Source organism: Lontra canadensis, unplaced genomic scaffold (assembly GCF_010015895.1).
Source record: "Lontra canadensis isolate GAN:19392208 unplaced genomic scaffold, GSC_riverotter_1.0 scaffold6, whole genome shotgun sequence".
In the NCBI taxonomy this organism is placed as follows: Eukaryota; Metazoa; Chordata; class Mammalia; order Carnivora; family Mustelidae; genus Lontra; species Lontra canadensis.
This window is the reverse complement of record NW_022631000.1, coordinates 14,012,741-14,039,244: the sequence shown is the minus strand read 5'-3', so window position 1 is coordinate 14,039,244 and position 26,504 is coordinate 14,012,741. Positions and strand designations below refer to the sequence as shown.

The 26,504-nt window shown below is 38.9% G+C and overlaps 1 protein-coding gene across 4 annotated transcripts in view; it reads left to right on the top strand.

The window, feature by feature from the left end:
• Nucleotides 1-26,504, top strand: part of CCDC191 (coiled-coil domain containing 191) — an 87,237-nt gene that overhangs the window by 20,430 nt on the left and 40,303 nt on the right. For all 4 annotated transcript variants that reach the window (XM_032852255.1, XM_032852254.1, XM_032852257.1 and 1 more), the window contains exons 7-10: nt 1,545-1,698; nt 12,406-12,596; nt 21,072-21,321; nt 25,826-26,283. In XM_032852255.1, the coding sequence (XP_032708146.1) occupies nt 1,545-1,698; nt 12,406-12,596; nt 21,072-21,321; nt 25,826-26,283 (1,053 nt within the window). The remainder of the gene's footprint in view (nt 1-1,544; nt 1,699-12,405; nt 12,597-21,071; nt 21,322-25,825; nt 26,284-26,504) is intronic.

Below are 26,504 nucleotides of genomic sequence, written 5' to 3'. Positions count from 1 at the left end.
GATTTAAACGCTCCAGAAGGCAACTTGGCAATAAACAACAGGAGCCATAAAGTTGGTGTTACTGCTTGACCTGGAAATTCCTCTTGGGAAAATACCCCCAAGAAAATGATCAGAAATCCAGACGAAGATTTGTGCACAAAGATAATATAATATTATTCATAATGGACATTAATAAATACTGGAGAAATTAATGAAAATGGTTACACAATGAGACAGTATGGACAGATTGTCTGTTTTTTTTTTTTTTCTGGATCTATGGATGGCTTTTATATCTCCAGTTTTTCACAATGGGTACCTATTCCTTTCATAACAGATACACATTTTAATGTTATTTTAGAAAATCAGATCCATGGTATTAGAACTGTATTTCTTTAAATGGCCACTGGGATCTGCCTATAACTGTCTAATATAACATTGTTATGGCATTTGGATGGAGTCAATAAAATTTTATTATCGATAGAGCTTTTTAATTTATCTGTAAGCTACCCTAAATCTGCTTCATTGCATAGTTTCAAAATATCTCCTCTAAGAGGTTTATTAATTATTAATTTATTAATTAAGGGGAAAATGGCAACTTTATACTGGAGAGGTCCCCTTAACCAAGTGATGGTTAACATCACCAATAATAAGATACAACATTGTGTGCTCCATATCGATGAGAATATAGAGTATTCTGGCGTCCCTCTCAACTTGAGTGTCTGTAAGTTGAAGGTGGAATTCAGAAAGACAGACTTGTGTGAGTTTTCACAGCTGGTTTGTGGCCAGAGCCCATGAATCCCAATTTCTGACTAGGTGCTGTTTTTACTGTATTGTTGGTAGTATATAGACCTTCCACACATACATGTACATATACTTTAGTACACTCCAAAAAAAAAGGCAGTGACTGACCCGTGAGCTTGCTTGAATTGGCATGTGGAAGAGGGATGACCTGGCTGAGAAAGGATATGTGGGTGAGCCAGAGGATGACCAGAGAGATGAGCAACAAAGTTACAGAGCAATTCCTGTCACTTGCCTGAAGGCTTTTTCGTTGTTATTAATTTCTGTTTTTTCTCTTTTCAGCTATGTTAGAATGAACACAAATTCCACTCTCTCCTTACATAAGAATACCTGATTCTTTTATTGTTTTTCTCCTTAGAAACTTTGTAAAAAGGCTTGGGGTAAAAATCTCATCCCTTTTTCTTTACCTGAGAGTCCTTTTTTTGTCCCTCCCTTGGAAAAAAAGAGAGAACTTATGTCTACATGTTGTTAACTCTCAAATTTTGATCAAAGTATCCCTCAATGATATACTCAGTAAAAATACTTTACTAAAATATTTATAGGGCCTTCTACTTTTCAGAGTATAACAGATTCTTATTTCATTTAATCTACATTTTATAAAGGAATAAACTAAGGCTAAAAAAAAATCTCCCTACAATGTAGTTTTAGAACCAGATCTAAAAATCTGTCTTCTGATGGAAAATTCAGTGTTCATTCCACTATAGTAGGTAGTAATTACCCATCATTAAGTCTGTTGTTCATACATGTATTTTTTAAATTGTTAACAGAGAGAGGAAAAAGCAGGAAGAAAATTCTCCAAAAAATGCCAAAAAAGGCATGTTTCAAAATGATTATGTTCTTCTGGATGAAGAAAAAATGTCAAAAGAAAGAAAGAAGAAACTGAGAGAGTTATTAATCCAGACTTTTAAGGAAAATCATCAGGTGAGAATTATAACATCTCTTTTTTCAGCATTCTGTGACATAAATGACAGAGGGCTCCATCAGAGATGGGCCAATGTCTCACCAAAGCCCAGCGGAGCCTCGTCGCAAATACCAAATTGCCCACACTGTTGGTTCTGTGCTGCCCAGCGCTCCATTCCCCTGTCTGGGGGCTATTCTTATAGATACTCTGCGTGATCTTGGGAAATCAGGTGTGATTTAGGGTGGCTTCCTAAATTATTCTTTTCAATAGCATGTAACTACAAATGTAGATCTCTGGTAGGTTTTGAAAGCTTGGCTTCCACAGTCTTCTGGATTATTCAGAATTATTCAGAAAAGTCACTTGCCTTCTGGTAGCTAGGATCTAAAAGCAAGGATACACTTCTCCTTTTTATGGTCTGCATTTTTATTACTCTTTTCTCCTTTTACTTTCACTTTTTATTAAAAAAAAAAAAAAGGTTAATTTTTATTGATAGGTGGGCTTCCTTTCCAGGCCATCTAAGCAGAAGTTTCTCTTAGTCAAGTGGGATTGACAGCAGTACGCATTTGGGACTTACAACATTTCAGGTGAAAGGGATTAGTTGGAATGTTTGTAAAATGAGAAGGTTGGATGAGAAAAGATAAATATGGATATTTTATATTTCTTGTAACACACACCCAGAGCCTTAGGCTTTGCTGAAATTCAGTGAAAGTTCGTGAAGTGAATGCAGGAATGCACTGATTTAACAAGAAAAAAGACAATGTCAAGATGATACTGAGGGAGCTTGATAAATCTAGGACAGACTTACAGAAGTCCTGGAAATCAGTAACAGGAATTTGAATATAATATTGATAACTGGGATATGAGCAAAAGCATAATCTAAACGATTTAAAGAGAGAGAGACATGAGGTGCCTAGGTGGCTCAGTCAGTTAAGCATCTGCCTTTGGCTCGGGTCATGATCTCAGGGTGCTGGAATGGAGTCCCACGTCAGGCTCCCTGCTCAGCGGGGAGTCTGCTTCTTCCTCTTCCTTGTGCTCACTCTCTCTCTCTCTCAAATCTTAAAAAAAAAGAGAGAGAGAGACTGTTTGATGGAGGCATTTTGGACTGATGAGCAAGACGTAATTATTGAGATATAGAACAACAAGAGCTTTGGTCAGAATTTTGGCTTTAGGATTAGCGAGGGGGAAGAGTAGCAGGAGGAAATGTTAAGAGTTGGGATTAACATTTTGAGAAAGATTGGCAAGGAACTCAGATGTTGTATCCTTCACGAGACAGAATTGATGTGTTCTACAATAACAGTTCAGATTTCTGAAGGAAAATAGGAAAGGAGATAGTACTCAGGGGGCCATCTAGAGAAGAAGTGAGGAAACGTGCCATGATACGTTATCCAACCAATGAGAGATGAATAAGACATGTGTTTTCTTGAAACTTAATTTTTAAATTTCAGTGAAGTTCACTGTACAGGAAGAAATAATACATGTTTTAGATAGAAGTGGCTAGCTATGAATTTTGGACACTTGTAAAGAGTTTTACAAAATTAGTGGTCTACCTAAAACAGATTACTCAGTTTTAAAAAGACCAACCAGTGTAACTTAAAAATGTGATTATGAATAAATTATCTCCACTCCTCACAGATTCTGCTTGATCTAAGCCTACACTATATTGTTGTTAAGTTCTTACTTTGAAATAATTTTAGACATACAGAAAAATTGCAAAAACAAGACACAGAATACCTGAATTCCCTTCACGCAGCTTTCCCCAATGCTAACATCTTATACAAGTGTAGCATAATTATCAAAACTAGGAAATTAACCTTGGGACGATAACATTAAATACCATCAGCTAAACTATAGACCTTATTAGAATGTCACCAGTTTTTCCACTCTATCCTTTTTCTATTCCAGGACTCAGCCCACAATTCTGCATTAGAGAATGCCTAGGAGTATATAGCTAGGACTCAGTCCATAATTCTGTTTCATATAGCTGTCATGTCTCCTTTGCCTCTTCCAGCTTTATGATAGCTCCTCAGTCTTTCCTTGTCTTTTGTGACCTTGACATTTTTTAAAGGTGCTGATCAGGTATTTTGTAGAATGTCTCTCAATTTGGGTTTTCTGATATTTTCTCGTGCTTAGATTGAGATTATGCATTTTGGGCAAGATTCCTACAAGAAGTGATGCTGTGGCTTCTCAGGATCATATCAGGGGTACACAATGTTTGTATGCTAGGTTTCTGTAGTGTAAAGTGTCTTTAATTTTTATTTTTTATTGTTTTTTTTTTTAATTTTTTGAGAGAGATCGAGCATGAGCAAGCATGAGTGGGGCAAGGGAGAGAGGGAGACAGAGAATCTCAAGCAGGCTCCATGCCCAGTTCAGAGCCTGATCTCACAACCCTGAAATCATGACCATCGGTAAAACCAAGAGTCAGAGGCTTAACCAACTGAGCCACCCAGGTGCTCCTGTACTGTAAAGTTACCATATCTCCTTTGGAATGTCATAGGGGAGATATTGTAAAACTATGCAAATACCCTGTTTCTCCTTAAACTTTGACTTGTTAATTTTAGCATCCGTTGTTAGATCTTGCCTGTAACATTAATGTATTTGTCTAATGATGATATTGTATTTCCCTCATTTCTTCTCCATTTATTAATTGAAATGTTTCTAGAAAGAAAACCTGTCCTTTCTCCCCATTTATTTTTTCATTTATTCAGTTATATCTTTTATCAGTATGGGCTCATGGATACTTATTTTATTCTGTGGGTGATCTATTACTATCATTGTTTACTCTGTTACTCAAATTGTTTCGCCTTTGGCCATTGGGACATCTTTCAGGTTGACTTCTTTTTCCTTCAAAATTCTTCTGTCCTTTTTTGAGCACTTTCTTTTTGGTACCATAGGACATTCCGGGCCCATCTTATAGTTTCCCCGTTCTAGCTGTGGAATCAACCACTAGTACATGAAACTCTAGTTTCTTTATTGGAGAATATTATTTAGAAACCCAAATATGAACAGTGCTATGACTTACATATTCATGTATGAATTACTGCTACTGGGGTGTCACTACTCAGCAGACAGAGCTGGGAAATGTGTATACTAACCCAGACATATGTAGACATTATATGTATTTCTATGTTTGTCTGTCTATATACATATTAAAATCTGTGAGTCATACTGGTGTCTTGAATTCCAGTGCAGTAACACAGGGGTCATCGTAACCTTCCCTCTTCCTTATTTATAACTTCTTTCTATAACTATCTGTATGTTTATTAAAATAATCATGAGTTCATAATGATGCCTTCAGCCCTAATCCAGCACCACACGTTTCAGTGTACCCGTTCCCCCTTGCTTACTTATAATTCCTTTCTCTGGCAGTGAGAAACCTGGTGCCCATTATCCAAAATATATTTACTTATTTAATCCTGATGCACTATAAGAGTAGTTTCAGAATTGCTGACCTGTACTGCTATGTAAACAAATTCACTAACCAGAGTACAATATTTGTACATTATTTTCATTTTCAGTCATATTCAGCCAGAATATTATTACTTAAGTTAGTTCTGTTCTTCCCCTTCCGCTTCAGTGTGAATCTGTTATTCATTTGCAATATGGCTAGTGAACCTGTAATTTTTATTTCCCCCGTGTATGTGAGTGTAACTGAGACATGGGGAAAATCCACCTGCCAGACTCCTCAGGCTTTTACGTAGACTTGGCTGGAGACAGGACAGTCCTCTGGTAAATGTCACAGAGTAGCAGGCCCCTTGGGCTCATTACCTTGGCCCCAGTCCACATCTCCTTGCCCGGTTCTAAAGGAGTCTAAAGCTGCCCTTGGGTAATGAAACTTGGACACTCAGCAGCCTAAATACAACCACAGGATAAAAAAGGGGAAAATGCCTAGCTGGCTTGCAGTGAGCGGCTAGATAACAGGAAACTCTTGTCAGCGCCCTCAAAATGGTTCACTGGCACAAACCCAACAGCAAGCTATATAGAGTATTTGTAGGAAGACTTTAAAGAATCTGTTTCTAGGAGGAGTTCCAGTTCAAGCTCCTTTAATTCTTGTAATTCCCTGTGCTTTAACTGTGGATTGTATTTGTTCCCGCAAACAATCTCTTAGCATCATGTGTGGGCCCAGTCATTCAATAGGAGACTTGTGAGAGAAACAGAGCTGGCCCTCTCATCCAACCAGAAGTTCAGGTGCAGCGGTGTCCATGCGTCTTCCCCACATATTTCATTGCCTGGTCTCTTTGTTTTATCAAAAACATCTCTTTTTGTATAGAAACTTTCTACTTCCATTTTCCATCCTATTTTCTCTTTGATCTTGTAGTGAAATCTCTCGGGGAGATGCAGCAATCCTCATGTCATTGCTAATTAGCAGAAACAACAAGGGATTAACTATGAAACTCTTATACTATTTGGGAAATGGCCCTCTTAATTCTCACCCTGTTCCGAAATACATTTTATGTTTTCTTAGGAAGATGAGAAAGCCTGTGATCTCTTGCTGCTTGTGAAAGTTGAAGAGAACAATAAAAGATGGGTTGATATTAACTTAAATCTTAATTCTGTAGGGGAAGGTTTTTGCTTATGGTTGGGTTTTTCTGTTAGTAAGATTAATAGTGACCCAAAGGAATCATTGCTTAAGGCATAGCACCTTCTAAACCACCACGCCCCCCCCCCCAACTAAACCAGGGGAACATGAAGATACATGGAAAAGAAGCCTGGATTTTTCTGACAAGTTGATGAAAACTGTAGTTAAGCACCTCGATTTATATAACACGATTCATCCCCAAAGATCTTCGTTCTGTCGGGGCTCCCTACATGCCACTGAAGTAAAGCCATTTCTGAGTGGAAACACAGCAACCATCCTCTCTCTGTCTAAGGAAGGAAATGAGGGAAAAGCCTCTTTGCAAATAAAACTGCAGAGAAAGAAATGTCGGGCACACGTGAAGGACAATGGGATTCTTATAACTCTCCCCTCTAAGCTTACTGCCAAAGAGTGAGTGTGGTATGCATTTTAGGAGAGTTTGAAACAGTAAATATTACTTCATACAGCTAACTCTGGGAAATTTCCAAGTAAAATTTTATCAGCATTAGTAAGGAGGTGGTTTATTCTGCTGGTCTATTCTGTCTTACCTTCACCCTGTGAGTCACTCACGTTTCGCATTCTCCCAGAGGGGACAGTGAGGGCCACTTTACCAAAACATCGTATTGGTGTTTTGCTTTTCAAAATGCCATGGAGCCGTTTTTGAGCCAGAGGTTCCAATTCATGTATAAGTAATTTTTTTGTCTTTTGAGAAAGTACTGATTAAATTCTGCTTTTAAAAAAAATGAGAAAAGAGCCTTTGGCATAAATGGAGCCCATTCCATAAAATCTTACAGTATAAAACATCTTTTCTCCTAAATACTAGACATTTCAGGTGAATATTTTTAACGATCTTGAGAACCACATGGATAGAAACAAATGACATCATATTGTTTTACTGTCAGACTACCCTGGAGGTGAACCTAACATTTGTCTCATATATTCTGAGGTGAGCTGTACTCTTGGCTTAGTTCGAGTGTGTGTGGCTGGGAGTGGGGGAGAATGGGCAAGGGAGTGGGTGTTGGTAGAGGGGGAAGGAAGTCTAGAGGAAAAAGGAAGAAAGGAGAGAGGTCATGGGAAGCAGCAGGTCTGCCCTCCCTGAAAACTGGTCTAAGCTACGTTGAGGAAGGAGAACTATGCTAATGAATAGTCAGGTTATAGGTTGTCTTGTGACCATTCTTTGAAAGATCCCAGAGAGTTTTGCTCGTTAAGAATTTACCGCATGGTACGATTAAGCAATTGCTTTCTGAAATTGTATTATTTCTGAAGTGAAACAGAACTAGATGAATAAAAGCAATATTATTGATTAAAGTTCTTAGCAGAAATCAAGAAGAATTTACAAAATGTCCTTATGTTGGCAATACATACGCACACATTTAATGAGTGAAGTGACAGAGTGTCTGATGTATGGGCTTTATTTGTAAATATTCCAGAAAAAAAAAAAATGGATGAAGGAGAAAGAAAATAAGATCAGCAAAATGTTGGTAATTTTTAAAGCTGAATGAGGAGTTTATTCTTCTGTTCTACTTTTGGGTATGTTTGTTCAATTTCTATAATAAGGGTGTTTTTTGTTTTTGTTTTTGTTTTAAGTTTAAAAAAGGAAGGAGAAAAAAAAATTAAATACTGAAGTTAAAAGATCTTTACATCTTCTGGGATATAACAAAAGTAGCTTTTTTCCTGTAACCAGTGTTAGCTTTTCTCACAGATTTGGTTGTCAAAGTTTAGGCCTCTGGGCTTTTCCATGGAACCAGGCATTGTCTAGGTCTTAGCACTGTGTGCAGAGAACTGAATGTATTTTTCCCTAATGTAATTAGTTATAGGAGTGTTTATGCTTTGGGGTAGCGGCACTACAGTTTCCTATCTTTTCTTTGGGGCATAATTATGAAAATTAGGAGTAGGGTTGGTCACAGGATACTCCTTCTGAAGGGCATTCATTTTGCCCCGATGGGATCCTCCTCTCCTCAACCCCCAGGGACTGCAGAGGTTCTGTGAGGTTTTTGCCTAGCTCTAGTGGTCCCCAAAAGGAAAATGTTACTTCCTTACGTAGCTATAGACCCCCTATTCCTTTGGGCCAGGGAGCAGCAAGGAGTCACCTAGCAAGGATCCTAGGGGGCGTGTAGCTTTCTTCCTGACATGAAGGTGAGCGTTGGCCAACTCCCCTTGACCACTGGTTGCACCACAGTTAGTTCTGTTCAGCAGAAATAAATTGTAAACTTGTTGACATTTTTGTCCTCTTTACAATGCATTGTTTATTTTTTCATGACTGAGAATTTTGATGCAATTATCACTGAGCTTTCTGACAAAAGGGAAATAGCTGAGGAATTTTGATGAGTTACCCACTTCATTAATCAGAACAAGCATCTCTAGTGACAGGGTTAGAATTACAATGAAGATTAGATAGCAAATTGCTGTTCCACCTAACGTCAATCACTCTCTGTGACAGCAGTGTGATTACACTTCAGGGAAGAGTTTTTCTTGCCAACAAAAGGAGGGCAACTCCAGTGCAGGTAATAAATTTAGCAGGGCGAGCTGTCATTTCTTCTCTTGAATGGAATCCTTAATGATCAAATGATGTCTTGTGGAAGATTTTGAGAGGAGAAGAGCATTTCCCTTAAAAACTTTCGAAATTTCACTTTATAGTATTTTATTTTATAAATTTTTAGAGATAATGTATTTAGGAACAGTTCTTCCCACCATGATTTTCAGAATTTCACTTACCTGTAGAAAACCTTAATTTTCACCACTACTATGTTAAAGTTAAAATCCATGACTCTTTGAAAATCTATCAGAAATAAAACATGGTGCAGAAATAAAGGAACTGGTTAAGAAAGGGAGGGAGGTCAGCCTAGTCATCCAGCTAGTTAAAACATTAAATTCTGGGGGCGCCTGGGTGGCTCAGTGGGTTAAAGCCTCTGCCTTTGGCTCAGGTCATGATCCCAGGGTCCTGGGATCGAGCCCCGCATCGGGCTCTCTGCTCAGCGGGGAGCCTGCTTCCCTTCCTCTCTCTGCCTGCCTCTCTGCCTACTTGTGATCGCTCTCTGTCAAATAAACAAATAAAATCTAAAAAAATAAAAAATAAAAAAATAAATAAAACATTAAATTCTGAAACAAAACTTATTAATTAGAATGTATTAAACAGAGTGTATTCCTCTTCCAACCCGATTATGCTATTAAATAATAATTCTTTTTTCAGAGAGCAAAAGGATAGAACACGGTTGTCACTCCAGAGCACAGTATTGAAGAGGAGAAGCAGGCCTGGGAACAGCAGGGACTCAGCTGGGGGGAGAGGTAATAGAAGGAATAAATAGCTCATGACTATGGAAGTGTGCCACTTCTCATCCCTTCTAAATAAAAGCAGAGTGCTGGCATCTTCCAGAGAAGACAGGACTGAGAATATTCTCCTTTCCCAAATATTTTCCTGTAGCCACATTTATGGGACTCCCGTTTGCCTGAATAACGTTTGCTATGAGTCAAGAATAACTAAGTGGCTATTCTTGGTTCATACTTGTATTTTTTCATTTAAATTTTAATGGGATTGCTCTTTTGAATAGACAGGAAAAAACCAGTAAGTTGATTTCAAGAAAGCAGTTGCTGTGAGTCTGTCACTTTGCTGTTACCACCTTCTACGTAGTAAAACTGAATTACAGACCTTTAAAACTGATCATTTCCCTTTCAAAATCCAAACATAACTTTTTAAAGAAATATGTTGATTATAGCATTTATGAACTCAAATTTTCCCCTCTTAAATTCAGTTTTACTCTAGAGGTACTCTTCTACCATGTTGGTTATGTACTGACTTCTTTCTCTTTCAGTATAAAAGAAACAAAGATTTTGCCCTTCGTTCTTAGGAGACTTTTTGCCTAATAGTTTGGGTCATCAGGATGCCAGAATGTTTTGGTTTTAGCCTTAGGTGTACCACTAACTTTTCACTCTGAATTTAGTCATTAACCCTTCTCTACATGAAGTTCAGCTTGGTAAGGAAATCATAGTAATACCTGCAGTCTTTCTAATGATGGTCTATGAATTAATAAAATCCATTTAAGGGCGCCTGGGTGGCTCAGTGGGTTAAAGACTCTGCCTTCGGCTCAGGTCATGATCTCAGGGTCCTGGGATCTAGCCCCGCATCGGGCTCCCTGCTCAGCGGGGAGCCTGCTTCCTCCTCTCTCTCTGCCTGCCTCTCTGCCTACTTGTGATTTCTCTCTCAAGTAAATAAATAAAATCTTTTTAAAAAATGCGTATAATATTGTGCTTACAGTAATGCCTTGAACTTAATAGACAAGGAATGTAGAAATCCAAGAAGCACACTATTAATAGTGTTATTATTGTCTAGGTGGATTATGTTTATACTATTTCATCATTAGATATATTTTAGGAGTTAAAATTAGAGATAGCTGTACATCAAGAGGAGTCTCTTAAATGAATTTGGTAGACAGAGGATATTTTCTTTTGACAATGGCACACAAGTTAACAGTATATTTTTTCATGCTGTATTTTGTGGGTTAGACTGGCAAATAATAATGCAAAAACTCAACCTGGTAACTATGTGTATGTGTCTTTTCCTTTTTATGACTGCAGGCATAACCTGTATTCAGCAAATCTCCCTTCCTTCCTCCGTCTCTTCTCTTCTTCCCTTACTTCCAGGGGATCTAAGGTGAAGGTCTAGACATGATGGAAAGGGAGTGAGAGCTTTTTAAAGTTTGCCATGGTTTCTCCTGATAAATAATAATAAAGATTTTGTAATTTGTCTAAATGGAAATAGACCTGAATTCTTGTGTAAGAAAACATTGCTAGCCAAATGGGCTGTTTCTAAGAATTCTAACATATGCTCCCTTAGGTTATTAGTCTTTTAATTTATTTGCCCTCTTTCCCTACAACCTCTCAAAAGAGAGATTATATCTTAATTTTGTTCAGAGTTCCCCAATTTAAACCCAGTGGTGGCTGCTTACTAGTTGTTGAAATAGTGAAAGGTAAGTGTTGTTACACAGATAGAAGCAGTTAATACACTGACCCCAGGAAAGCTAGCAAGTGCTTGAAGCTGGTCATCAGGTCCCCCTCTGCCTCCCACAAAGTCACTTACTCTGAGGTTCTTTTCTGTTGTATTGCTACCGACACTTGGTACAACTCTCAGATTTTCCATTTTCATTCATGGGACTCAGTGCCCTCCGTCTGGAGGCTCACAGTCTAGTGGAAACCAGTAAACCAGGTAGTTATAGTACAGTGTAATGAGTGTTTTGATGGAAAAAAGCAGAGGTTGCTCTGGGAACACAGAAGAAGGATGCTTATATTTGGGGAGAGTGGTTGGTAACAGGAGAACTTCCAGAGAGAAGTGAGTCCTGAAGTAGTCAGTCAAAGAAAGGGCAGAAAAGGGGGACTAAGAAATTAGTATGAACGTAGGAAAGTGTTAAACAGTGTGGTTGATGTAAGGCCAAGAGCTGAAAATTACGGGATGTAGTGGGGACATGAAGTTTACTGTGAAGGTTGGAGATGTAGGCATGGGCTAGATCTCAGAGATTTTCTTAGACTAGGACCATGAATAAAATACTTCTCTGGGGACATCCTCAGGCTCAGTGGAACTTACTGTCAGATGCACATCATGGAAGATTCCAGACATCCCAAGCAGCTGGTCTCTAGGCACTCACCAAAGCTCTCTCATGGTCAGTGGTTGCTCAGCTGAAGCTATCTTGTTTCCAGGGACCAGAGACCCCCATTCTGTCCTCCAGGGGGTCTTCCAGATTCCTTTGTGCAGGACATCAGCAGTGTTAATAATAGGAATGAATTAATCAGTTGGTATTTTAAACTCTAAGACAAGCTGGCAATCTTACTGGAAGCAGTTGTTTCAAGCTTTTCAAACAAGTACCTGAACTTGAGTCTTAGATGTGACTGTTACTCAGGCTCCCCATAGGACTGATGCTTTACAGGGAGAACTAAGTATTAGAGTTTAAGTCATGAGCCTGAGAGTACCTCACCTGCATGACTTGAATATTTGTTGTCATTATTAGCATAAAGCAGTTGTACTTTGTTCCCTTCCATCAAGACAGCAGTTCCTAGATTTGCAAGAAAAAGTGTGAGGGGGGAATCTGAGGTGACAGCTCTCGGTATTAGATATTAGAGACACGAGTGCTCATCAGTGGTGATTTTCCACATATTTCTGTTGCAGTGTCAAAAACGATATTTCTCTGCCTGGCACAAGCTGATTCTTGATCATAGGATTAAGCTGGGAAAAGCTGGGACCCTGTCCGACTGGAAGTTTCAACTGAAGGTCCTGAGGGCCTGGAGAGACTACACCAGATCCCAGAAGTTGGCACGGGAGACTGAAGCCATGCAGAACGACCTTAGGGAAGAAAACAGGTACTGTTATTTGTATCATGAAAACCCTGGTGTGTTTAGGGCATTTTTCCTCATGAAGAATTCTGAAATAAGCTCTAAAAAGTAGATCATCCATTATAAAATGTGGTTATTGCTAGGTTTTTTCTTCCCTCTAGAAAAAAGCTAGAAAATTTTAACTGAAATTTGTAAGTGAAAAACATTTAATTAAAATATGCTAATGTCCATGCTTTCCTTTTTGACGGAAGCAAGTATTATTCTTTTTCCCTGGTCCTCTGATGTCACAGCATTGCACCTTGGGCCATCTTACAATTCAGAAGACAGAGTTTGGTTTATACACCAGTAATTCTCATTGATAGAAATCCCTGTCTACACACAGAATGTTAATTAGGGACACAGGGAACACCCATCTGGGAAGGCAGACCTGCCAAGGTAATTCTTCCCACTCCTCCATCTTTTGTTCCACACCCTGTTTAGAGGTTTTGATACCTTTATATCGGCTCCCTCTTACGCTTGTGAATGACAGAATTTGTCTTCAAATAAAACTTGCTTTGTCCCAGCATCTTAAAATTAAATACATTTTCTTCTTTTCATTTCCAAGTTCAACTTTGCACCCTTGAACCAAAATCATGGCTTTAAAAGGAACCATTTGTTTATTTGGGGGTGGGGACAGTTTATGTTCTTGTGTGTGATCACTTCTCTCACTGGCAACTCTGTTAGCCATTCAGGGTGAAACTTGAATGAATGGTATGTGAAATCATTGTTATGTAGAGGGAAATAGTGCCCCCTAGAGTTGTGCAACCCTGTGACAGCATCTGGCCCCGGGGTGGATACACAGGAGCCTGACGCATAGCCTCACAGTTCTGTAGGGGAGACAAGATCTAGAAACGGGACAAGTGCTGAGCAGCATCATAAACTGCACAGTGTGTCCCCTGTGCCACTGAGAATTTAGCAGAACAGAGTGTCACAGGGACTGGGGAGGCTCCTACAGAGTGCCAGGAAGGGCTTCATCAGGAAGGTAGGTCGTGAACTGGACTCCTTACCACAAGTAGATCACGCCTAGATGGGGACAGGGAGATGAGGAAATGGCATGTGGTGTAGCCATCCAGGTGGGCTGGAGATCATCAAGTATGTGGTTCTCAAGTTCATCAACTTGTAAAAGCCCTTGAATGCCAAGACAAGTTTAGGGATTCTTTGTTAAATAAAGGTGAATCTTTGACAGATTTTAAACAGAAGGATGACTTAGCTTCCCTTTCTTTACAGTATGCTGGGGGGATCTTCATTGGAGTGGGAGGAGGGGGAAGGCAACATAGAAAACTCTTTCCCATAATTTTTTCTAAGTTCTCAGTATCCAGTGATTGATAAAAGGAATTAGGATGATAGCCTACTGATACATGAATGGCTAGCAGGGTTTGCTGGGTAAAAGAGGGAAACTGGAGGGAAACTAAAGGGGAAGCAACATGAGTGAGGGCCTGAAGGGAGTAGAAACTTAGTAAGGAAGTTAAAAGTGTCCTGTGAGGGGCACCTGGGTGGCTCAGTGGGTTAAGCCTCTGCCTTCAGCTCAGGTCATGATCCCAGGGTCCTGGGATCAAGCCCCGCATCGGGCTCCCTGCTCAGCGGGGAGCCTACTTCTCCCTTTCCCTCTGTTGCTTTGCCTGCTTGTGCTCTCTCATTCGTTCTGTCAAATAAATAAATAAAATCTTTAAAAAAAAAAAAGTGTCCTGTGAAATTTACATGCCAGAAGAAACTTGTGGAAGAAAAATCTGAAGAACTTGAGATTTAATTCCAATTAAACTGTTTAAATATAAAAATCACTAAATGGGGATTTCATAATAGCATGATGTGCCAATTTTTTTAAAGATCTTAGAACTTTTTGTCTCGTATCTTTGAATTATTTTCAGATGTCTATTTTTAAATGTTCAGAATGGGTACTACATTTTTTTAAGTGCCAGAGTTAGAAAACACATAATAATTTTTTTACTACAAACTTTAGAGCAAAAAAATCTTAGAGTAGGAAGTCACCTCAAGGATCGTCTTATCCTGCCCATCATTTTATAGATGTTAATAGAAAGGCCTAGAGAGAGTAAACGACTCTCTCAAGGTCTTGAAGGTAAGAGTAGTTAATCCAAGACTAGAGTCTGGTTTTTTGATTCTGAGTCAGATGCTTTTTCCTATACCACCCTTGCTTCTGTGTTAAATGTTAAATTGCATCTAGGTGCTAAGACAGCCATATTTTTCAGTTCTATGGCAATTTACTTTAGATGGTTGCAGATGAAAAATAAAGCAGTAGTTAAAAGATAAGTCATGCTAGAAACGAGAAGAAAGGAGCTATTAAATACAAACGATCCTTTGTGCTGCTTTCCTACAAATCCCTGGCTCCTCTGAATGTTTTTCTTGGTTCTAGAAATTAAGTTGGGTGTTTTTGTTCAAAGAGGTTGGGATATTAAAGGTGGGGAAAAAACTCAGGAGTAGATCCTATGAGCAGAAACCAAGAAATGTCAGTGGGATTGAGCATGACTAGAGAGTCTCTTTTCTGTGTTCATCAGAGTTTCTCCTTGAACCTCACTGGGCACCAAATATATATTTGTTGAATAATAAGTGAGTCAGTGAGTGAATGAGCTGTGGCTTATCCACCCAGACATGGAAATCATGTGCTGTGCCCATGACTCAGATGTCAGCTATGTCCTCATCCTTCAGCTCCTGATCCCCATTTGTTTTTGACACCTAGAGTTTCCCCCCACTGGCCTGTCCCCTGTTCAGGGTCCAGCTTTCCTGGCTTGTTTCTTCCTTTCTTTCTTTCTTTCTTTCTTCTCTTTCTCTTTCTCTTTCTCTTTCTCTTTCTCTTTCTCTTTCTCTCTCTCTTATATTTTTATCTATCTCTTTTCTTTTAAAAGTAGCTATGGAAGTGGTATTATAAAATTCCAGTACCATATCATAATACAATCTCAACATTAACAAATATTCCCATATCCTGAAAATTCACTTGCTTAGACAATACAACAGAAACCTGGTGCACACACGAAGTTAGGCCCCTTGATCCTCTCTCCCTTCCTCTCTTACATTTATGGCCGCCAGCCCTGGACAAAACTAGGAAGAAGCAGGGCTTATTTTCAGCATCCTCCACCAGCCCTTCCTGAGCCCCTGTTTTCTCAGTTCTCACCTGAGAAGCACCTCTGTCCTTCCCTTACTAACCTCCACATTGCCTGCAGTCCTTCCCTCTCTTGCACCAGAGTTCTGTGCCTTTCCTAGAGTATGCTTTTATCTCTTCCCTTTGTCCCTCAAGTTCTTCATACTTTTTTACTGTGACCCTCAATTGATGTTATCCCTCTCAGGAAACTTCTTACACTTTCACAGGTGTTGTCTGGAAACAGTGCCCAAAATGTCAGTGATGGGGATATGAGGCCTTGAGGGTCCTGTGGCCAACCGATGGACAGACGGGCTCTTTGGCTTCCCTCGAACCATAGCATTCATTTGTTCACTCATTTTTTCATTCCATTTGATAGACTTTATTCTTTCAGCCAATCAGCTTTACTGACGTTTACTGGGCACTAGGCTCTCTCCTAAGTACAGGAAAGGGGACTTGGAAAAAAAGTGTTAAACGCTTACCTTCTAGGAGTTTTCAGTCTAAGTGAAGTGAAAAATGGTACCCAAACACTAAAAATAATTGCAACAGAAGGCACCACAAGAAAAATACTTAGGAGTGACATAGACTTGGCTATCGTACATTATAATCCCCCGAGGAGCTTTTTAAAAATAGGAATTCATGGGCCCCATCTTCTGAGCGAGAAGTGTGGCTAAGTAGGAGGGGGCGTTTTTTAATTTGGGGAAAAAACTGGTAAACCAGCTCATAGCCAGCTTGTGGGAGAGCAGGCTGGGGTGAGCCCACATGCTAGCCTAGAGGTAGGGAGGCTGAGCTGAAAATAGACTGTCAGGTATCCCCATATCCCCACACCTCATTTTAGCATTCTTTTGGGCAATCACTTATGGAGCCCCTCTGCATATCATGTTCGGTGCTCTTCCCTCCATATTCGCCTGGGTATCCAGGCGAGAGGCCAGAAACTGCATGGCATCCGAAGCTGGTAAAGCTCCTCATAGGTCTGTCAGACAGGCAGGGGGCCCACACTCGCACTGCCTGGCTTGCTTTAAAACTCTTTCAGACAGGGGCACCTGGGTGGCTCAGTGGGTTAAAGCCTCTGCCTTTGGCTCAGGTCATGATCCATGATCCTGGGATCGAGCCCCGCATTGGGCTCTCTGCTCAGCGGGGAGCCTGCTTCCTCCTCTCTCTCTGCCTGCCTCTCTGCCTACTTGTGATCTCTGTCAAATAAATAAAATATTAAAAAAAAAAAAAAAAAACTCTTTCAGACAGAATCATTGTCAGCTTCCACTCTTTCCCTGGGGGCTACCTGGTGCATTATTGAATGCATTAGCTTATCCATCCCCATTCCTGCTCATCCCAAATGCAGCTGTTCGCACCATTGCTGTTTTCGTGTTCTGCGTCAGATTTTAGCACTCAATCCAATCACGTTGTGTGTGGTTATTTATTTATCATTTCTCATTTCCTTTTAAAAAATTCAAAACACTTTTTAGATATCTAGTGGTCTTCTCCTAAGAGAGTGTTAACTTCCATGAGTTTGTTCTATATATTCAGGTGTGTGTGTGTGTGTGTGTGTGTGTGTGTGTGTTTTCAATTAGATCTTAAAAAAAAAATTCTGTAGGACAGGCAATGTAGGTTTTGTTGTTTTTTAGGGTGACACTATTTTTAGGAGGAAACTGAGGCTTAGAAACTTCCAGGGGCTTATCTAGTGTCCCCTGTCTCGTTAGTATTCTTCTGACTTAGGTTCTAGAACATGCGCTGATCAGTAAGCATCATTTGAGGTGTTGATTCTGAACAGCACAGTTCATATTTAAATTCCTATTTAAACCTTTATATTTTATATTCTTAGGTGTGAAATAATAGAAGATATATATTGGTCTCTGCCCCTGGTTCCTGAACAGATCTCCTAAAACCCATGTAATTTCCTAAGTGATAAGAGTACTAGGAACATCTCTTGTTCTAATATTGATCTTTGACCTGTGTTCCTGACACAGAACTCTTGAAACCCTTGTAATTTCCTGAGTGATAGGAGTGTCTTTTGTTGTAATGAGATAGCTCTGGTTTGGCTCCTGGATGGCTCTTGGTTGAGGGTTGGTCCCTGGAAAGACCAAGCCATGAGCAGAAACTTGGAATTTTGGGCCTTGTCCCCCATTCTCTTGAAAAAGAAAAAAGGCTTAAATGGAGTTAACATCAACCATAGCTACATGATGAAGCCTCCATAAAATCCCAAAAGTACGGCGTTCAAGGAACTTCCAGGCAGCTGAACACATCCACATTGACACTCCAAATACATGGGGACAGAAGCTCTTGTCCTCAGGATCCCCCCAGACTTCACTTTATGTATCTCTTTATCTGGCTTTTCATCTGTATCCTTCATCATATCCTTCAATAAACTGGTCAACCTAAATGTTTCCCTGAGTTGTGTGAGCTACTCTAGTAAATTAATCAAACCCAAGGATGGGGTGGTTGGAACCTCTGTTCTATAACCAATTGATCAGAAGCACAGGTGATAGATAACCTGGGTTTGTGACTGACATCTGAAGCTGGGGGATGAGGGGAGAAGGGAGAGTCTTATGGGACTGAGCCTTTAACCTGTGGGATCTGACACTGTCTTTGGGGTAGGTAGTATCAGAACTGAGTTGAGTTCTTGGATACCCTGCTCTGTGTCCAAGAGTTGCTTGTTGGCCTGGGGAAAAACTTCTAGACATTTGGTGACTGTAGTGCCAGAAATGAGGTGTTCTCTGAAAAGGTAAAGGAGACAAACACAGGAGACAAACACAGTGGGGAAAAACCAGGTTTTTCCTTGAAGAGGAAAGAAAATGGAGTTTTTTCCATCATATTTGGTCTTTAGGGACAGCCTTTCTGTGCATGCAGTTATGTAACTATGATGATCAATTTATATACTCTTGCTAGAAATTCCCAGATTTCAGCTTGGAAGCATGTTTTCCTTAAGGGAACTCTGTCCTTCATTTTATGATTATCTGGGAACTGCATCTGAAACCATTTCTTTTGGTTAGCTTACCTAAGTACTGCATCAGATTGAGGTTTTAGGAAGTTTAAGTAATTTTTCACTTTCAGAAATATTTATATTTTTAGTGTCATCTTTTTAAAAGTATGGAAGTTAGCTTATTTGGAATATTATCCCTCTGTTGAAGTGAACTGCAGAGGAAAGGAATAAAACCAGCCTTGCGTCTGGATCCCTAGCTTCTGCATTTCTGCTCTTCCATTTCAATGCACAAATGTAGAGGTCTTAAATACATTTTGAAATCCCCTACATAACCACTATAGCGTGGGCTCTAAGCACTTTGGTCAGCATGCAGTTTTTACCCATTTTCTTACTGTTTAGTCTTTTTGTGATAGTTGCAGAAATATTTTTCTCTTTGTCTTTTTATACTGTCCAAATAATCTCTTCCATGACAGTTGCTTACCCTAGTGCTGCTTTTGGCTGTTTATGCTCTAAAAACATGAAATTAACACATCAGGTAAATTTCACACTCCCCCTTCCTGAGCAGATTGATGTAAATTGAATTTCACATTAATCAGACAGAGCAGAATATATCTTCTATCCAGTGGAAATTTATGATCTTCACTCAAGAAAAGTGCTATAGGCTTTTTACTTGTTTCACTATTTAAACATTGATGTTTTGGAGCTTTTTTCTTACCTGGATTGCTACCTGATTTGTTATCCTTATTTCCTCTAAAATTTGTATTTTAAAGTTATTCAGTCCCATATTAGATAATTTATTTCCATGAAATTAAATTCGACGTATAAATATTACCACCTATATTGTACTTTTATTACAAAAACATCAATCAAGTATTAATTGAGTACCTGTCATTAATACAGTAGAGGGAAGCAATTAAATACAATGAAATACACTGTTGGCAGAGTTGTTGTTAGTGTTTATCCTGAATTTCACTATTTCAGTTGACTCTACTCTCACTGATTGGTTGTTTCATCCAACTCCTCTGACATAGGTTAAATTCTGTGACTTTAGAGTAGTCTTTTTCAAATCAAGGGTTTTAACTCATTCATGGGTCCTGAAATCAGGCCCTAGGTGAGCTGTATTTTTCAAAGAAAAGGAATGGAACAGAAATGCCAGAATGCTCCTCTGGTAGTAAGGGTAGATATTGTTTAGTGAAACATCTGTTCCAAGTATATATACTTTTGTTGCATACGCACATACATATATACTTAAACTTGTATATTGTGTCACAGTGTAACATTTTTCTTACTGTAGGTGCCAGTCAAAAAAGATTTAAATCACTTAGGCATTTAAGAACTCTAGAAATGTTCTCCTGACTCATTGACTTAAGAACTTTATGATTTTTTTAATATATATAACCCCAAAGAGTCCATGAGGAGAGCTAAGCATTATGGATGTTTAACAGAAATGGGTATGCAAATAGTATTATAGAGAACTTATTTGAATCACCTTTACAAAATGACATCAAGTAGGTTTCTAAACAATAGTAGATTTTAAACCTCCAAACTGACCCCTGATGCAATATAATAAGTTCTAAACTCTACACCTTACTTCTTCAGGGGTAATAATCATCCACTTGTAGATAGAACTCAGAGACCTCCATGCCTAAATTCTCAACTGGCCACCACAAAAATGTCTCCTAATGGAGATCCTCTTTGGGAAGGAAGGTAGCAAGAAGTTCCCAGCTCCACTCAGTGATGTCCCATAATAGCACAAAGTTTCCAGGAATCAAAAGGAGCTCTTCCTTATGAAGAGAATAAACCAGACCCGCTACTGGACTGTGAATGAGTTCAAGGAGAGCAAGAGCTTTGTCTTTGACATGTGTTTCACACATTTCTGGTGTTGAGCAGGTATCCTTCATTCATTCAGTTTAAGGGTTTGATAAATGAATCCTTCTCTTTAGAGACCCTGTCTCTGATTACATCCTTCTTTCATAAGAGCCACACTCATTGACTTTATATAAGCCTTATACTTAATTTATTATTGACAGTTCACTTGTTCTATCTTCTTCCACTCCCTTTCTTCCAAACCTCTGTCTTCCTTAGATTTGCAAGCATGGCTGAAATTTCCTTCACGCATTCATCGTTTTAAAAGTGGTTATTTATATGCCTATTTTTTTTGCTTCTTCCCCTCCATAAGCACTCTATTTTATGGTAATTTAAAAAATGTAATATGCCTCTGGATGTGATAGAACTCTTTCTTCTGAGGCAATCTCTTAAGGTGCCAACATCCTCTACAAGCAGACCTTTTGTACCAGGGAGTTTGATAAAGTGATTCCATTTAACTTAAATAAAAGGATACGATGCATCTAAGATGGAACATTTCTGGGACACTTTTAGACTTGTGTTTCATGTATATTATCAACTAATAAGCTGTAAATAGCTTCTTCTTATTAACGGCAAATACTTTGTTGCTTAGAAAACAACAACTGGCCACTGAGTGTAACCGGAAACAGGTTCTCCGACACCACTTTACAGAATGGCAGCGTTGGCACCGTGCGGAGATCCTGAAGAGGGAGCTGGCTCTAGCAAAAGAGGAAACTAGGAAGAAAATGAATGAGCTGCTGGAGGCAGCCTCACGAGGGAAGCTCAGCACCAAGGGGTCATCAGGCATCAGTCTACTTGAGGAGGCAGCAGCTGTGGTGGATCCAGCTGTAAGACATGGAGAGGTACATTGTTTTTGCTTGGTCTTCTGCTTATTAAACAGTGGCATTTGAGCTCTGCCCTTGTGTAGCCTGGGTTATGTTAGCTGCCGTCAGATTGCCTTCCCCAGACTGTCTAGAGGGTGTGTGAGCTGTGTACGGTGTACAGAGGTTACCTTTCAGTCAGTGTTTATTTTCTTGAACCGAATCTTCTTTTTATATATCACATACAAACTTTGGTATACTTGAGACTTAGTAGGGACATAATATAGAGAAGGAATTGAAAACAACTAAGTGAAAGACTCCTTCAGGAATAGTTATATAAAGCATTGTTTATAACTCTGGAACTCCTCATACTTGATCATCAGACATTTCCTATCTAAATGAGCTTGTGATACACACACACACACACACACACATACACGTACATACATACATATGGGAAATTTTTCAGTTTTTATTTTTCTAATAAGAAAAATCGTATGTGTTAATTATGGTAATTTGATAGGAGAAAATGACAGAGAAAAGGCAAAGTAGCCTATAATTCCGTCATCTGGAGATAACCACCAGTAACATGTTGGATAGCTGTATAGTCTTTTCTCTATTCAGGCATATGCAAATTTTTCTCCTTAATATTTTATTTAGCTTTTAAATGTTCTTCAGCCAAGTTATTGAGGATACCTGCTTTTTCACAATACATAATACAGAGGAAATAAGGCCATTTTTTCCCTAATAACAATTTAACTGTTCTGTTTTTCTAAAAAAAAAAAAAAAAGTTGCAGTTTCACAATATATAACATGAGGATTTTCTCTGTCACTAAATCTACTGCTGCAACATTAGTTCTCAGCTGACAGTAAACCACAGATCAGACCTGCTCAGTCAGAATTTCTGGTTGTGGGGTACCTGTATTATTTTTTTTTAACTTTCACAGGTGAACCTGATGAAATCCCAGTGATTAAGGACTGCTATTCAGTGCCATCATTTTGTAGTGGCTCTCAGATATTCAGTCATGAACCCTAAGCTAGAATCTGTTTACCTTTTTCTGTATTGCTGGACATTTAAGTTGTTTCCAGTTTGTCACTATTGTAAACAGTGCTTCAGTGATCATCCTTGTAACAAAATCTTTGCACAATCCACTTTTACTTAAATGCTTTATTTAGGATATAAAAAATAGAATATTTTTATATTATTATATTTATCTTATTTTTATTATATTTTATAATAATAAATATTCTAAAAATAGAATGCACATTTTAAAAACTATTGCCAAATTGCCTTTCTAGAAAGGCTGTCAAAGAAATGCCTATTTTCCTGTCTTGTAACACATTTTCATTTTTGTTAAGTTGATAGTAAAATATTTTCATCTTATTATTGCTTCAGTATTTATATTTTTTTATTACTAGTGAGGTTAAACATTTTCTGTAATGGCCATTTACATATATATGTATGTGAAAATGGATATAGAAAGATAGATATTTAATAACTTGTCTATTCATGCCCTTATACATTTTTCTACTTTTTCATATTTATAGGAGCTCTTTATATTTTTAAGACTACTGGTGTTTTTATTACTATATATTTTGCAAAATTTTTTTTCATTTTTTCATTTGTCTTTTTGGGTAATTTTTGGTGTTTTGGTACTATACAGAGTCTCAGTTTTCATAAAGTGAATCCTATCAATTTTTTATTTCATAATTGCACTTGTCATATTTGAAAAGTCCTTTGGAGAAAATCTTCTACCCCCTCACCTTCATCCCAGACCCCTCCACCTAATGCTACTGAGTATTTAACTCAGACATATAAAATTACGTTGGGTACCAGAGGGGCCTCAGTCTTGCTTTTTACCCTGATTACTCCCAGCAAGTAGGCTGGTATGTATGTATGTATGTATGTATGTATGTATTATTTTATTTTATTTCTTTTCAGTGTTCCAGAATTCATTGTTTATGCACCACACTCAGGCTGGTTTTAATTTAAGCGTAGGGTCTCAGCAAAGGGGTATCATGAGGATCCTTATTGAGACTTGGGTCCTCTAGGCAATTTATCTGCCTTTATGTCAGTTAGATAATTTTGTTTCCATTAAGACCCCCAGAGTCTCCATCTTAAGAAATAGCTATCTGAACCTTTTACTTTGCAGAGTTACACTGTTGTTATCTGTAAATTTTTGAAAAGTCAACAAAGTATTTTTATATGCATAAAACACAAAAATTACTATGTGTATATATAGGACTCAAATAAAAGCCTTTAAATCTCTGAACAGAATTTTATCAAGAAAGGATAGCATAAAAAATCGAGCAAGTGAAAATAAAAGGACGTAATAGACTCTCTAGTTTATTAGATAAACCGTAATTTTTTCCAGAGCGTAGAGTGTAACATGAACAAATAAAATACGGTATCTTTAGTTAGATGCCCACTAATTATACAGTCATAGGGACTCGTGTACCACAAATGCATGCATTATACCTTGAAAATTTTCAAAATTATCAGTTAGCTAATAGATGACTTTCACTCATTATGCCAGACTGTTCAGTCCTGTACTAGTAAGTACAGTCTGTACCATTAAGCTTTGTTTCATTCTCTTATTTTCACCTTGAAAAGTTACTGTGATCCAAAAGAAATTGTTTTGCTATACTCAAGGCTTTTACAGTCTTTCTGGGTTAATAATGTACCATTATCACAAAGTTTAAAAGGGTCTAAAACATATACCCTGCTTGATGCTAAATTACTTAAGCAGGTGTTCTTATGAATAAATGTCCATTGACATTTCTGCAATAGAAGGTTATTTTTTAGTCTTTAGCATGTCAGAGTTTCCATATATCACTTTTTTCACTCCGGCTGAGTCTATAGGAAATATTTCCATCATCATGAAAAATATTTTTGAGTACCTTAGAGCAAGAAGCTTCTAAGAAACAAGTAGTCCATAGTATCTTTCTCCTTGTACCACTACAGATGGCAGAATCAAAAGCTGGTCAGACCTTAGGCCATGGAATCAAATCATTCTAGAAGAGACGTTTTAACTATGCATTATTTTGGCCAGGAGGTGTTTTTCCAATTAAGAATTCTGTTTCCGGGGCGCCTGGGTGGCTCAGTGGGTTAAACCGCTGCCTTCGGCTCGGGTCATGATCTCAGGGTCCTGGGATCGAGTCCCGCATCGGGCTCTCTGCTCAGCAGGGAGCCTGCTTCCCCCGCCCCCCGCCCTTCCTCTCTCTCTGCCTGCCTCTCTGCCTACTTGTGATCTCTCTCTGTCAAATAAATAAATAAAAATCTTTAAAAAAAAAAAAAAGAATTCTGTTTCCTCCCCCTCTATATAGAACTTAAAATTGGGTATGATACCTCAGTCGATTAAAGGAGATCCATTACAGGATAAAGCTTTTATTTATTTTTTAACTATTTTTTTTATTAACATATAATGTATTATTAGCCCCAGGGGTACAAGTCTGTGAATTGTCAGGTTCACACACTCCGCAGCACTCACCACAGCACATACCTTCCCCAATGTCCATAACCCCACCACCCTCTCCCTGCCCCCCTCCCTCCAGCAACCCTCAGTTTGTTTTGTGAGATTAGTCTTTTATGGTTTGTCTCCCTCCTGATCCCATCTAGTTTCATTTATTCTATTCCTACCCCCCCATACCCTCCACGTTGCATCTCCACTTCCTTATATCAGGGAGATCATATGATAGTTGTCTTTCTCCAATTGCCTTATTTCCCTAAGCATAATACCCTCTAGTTCCATCCATGTCATCGCAAATGGCAAGATTTCATTTCTTTTGATGGCTGCATAGTATTCCATTATATATATATATATATATATATATATATACTACATCTTCTTAGGATAAAGCTTTTAAATCTATTCAGCCGTATGCTAAAATATAATATTATTGATAATATTCTTATGTAATACAGATATTTGCCCGGTAATACTGGGCTTACAGATATTCCCCACAGATAGCCTGGCAATAGTCTGGAGATTGTAAACTGTAATCCATGCTTTGATCCTGAGAATGAATGAATGAATGAATGAGTGAATAATACATACATACATACGCTGTGATTAAGTTATTAGTGGCAAGAGAAGCATTGAGAGAACAGAGCTGTTATTGATTTGTAAAGGTATTTGGTAGTTTTCAAACATTCTTGAGGGAGAATATGTCCTTTGCCACAAAATTCAGAGTTAATTCATGCAGATAGAAGTTCCTGTAATATATATCTGGAGTAATCCTGCCTCATTCACAAATGAACTGTCCAAATCAGAAATTTCTGAGTACAGTTTTCTTATTGCAAATGGCCTGGCCCATGGCAAAGGCCTGTACACTGCAGCCACTCGCCCACACAGGTTCTGTGGTGAGCAGCAGCCCACACTCTGAGAATAGCTTACAGAGCTAAGGCTGGTAGCCTCTGAGATAGCCAGGCCTGGAGCACAGGCCAGTTGCACCATTGAACCAAACAAGGCTGATTAGATGATGTGAGATCTCGTCAACGCAGTCCTTTAAACAGCTAAAGTATAACGTGCTCCCTCTCTCTCAGGTGACTGCTGGGCCACCTCTGTGGGAAAAGCCTCCCTCAGGGAGCCATGATTGCATGCCCAGCCCCCACCTAGGAAGACCAACAAAGAGTGACTTGCAGGTTCCCCTCCAGCATGTCCCTCTGAACCCATCTGATAATAAGCAGCACACGACCTGGGATGCTGAGCCCTCCCAGCAGCCTGGTAGCAGCAAACAGCTCAGAACTACCAGCCAGAAAGCAGAATCCATGTGCTTGGGTCATTTCCACAACCGCCATGTCTTCCAGCAACTGTTAATTGAAAAGCAAAAGAAGAAACTTCAGGAACAGCAGAAAACAATTCTGGAGCTGAAGGAAAGCCAGCGGCTAGCAGAGGCTCAGTGGGCTGCAGAGCGAGCTGCAGCAGTCACTGATTCCCAGAGCTGCCTGCTATCGAATCCCAGAAGAAAAGAACCCCAAAGAACCTACCAGATGCTTCCAAAGTATGTCCACTATATCAGAATATTCTTTGGACTTACGATTGGGGTTTTTTCACCTGTGGTAGATAGGCCCCTAAACTTCTTTTGCCCAGCTTCCAGACTCCAAGATCTCTCCCTTTCTTTGAAGTACACAATTCAGAACAAAGCAACCCCCCTACATTGTGACTGATCCGTGACAGGTACTTATAATATTTGAGGCAACTGGCTACCTGTGAGTTATACAG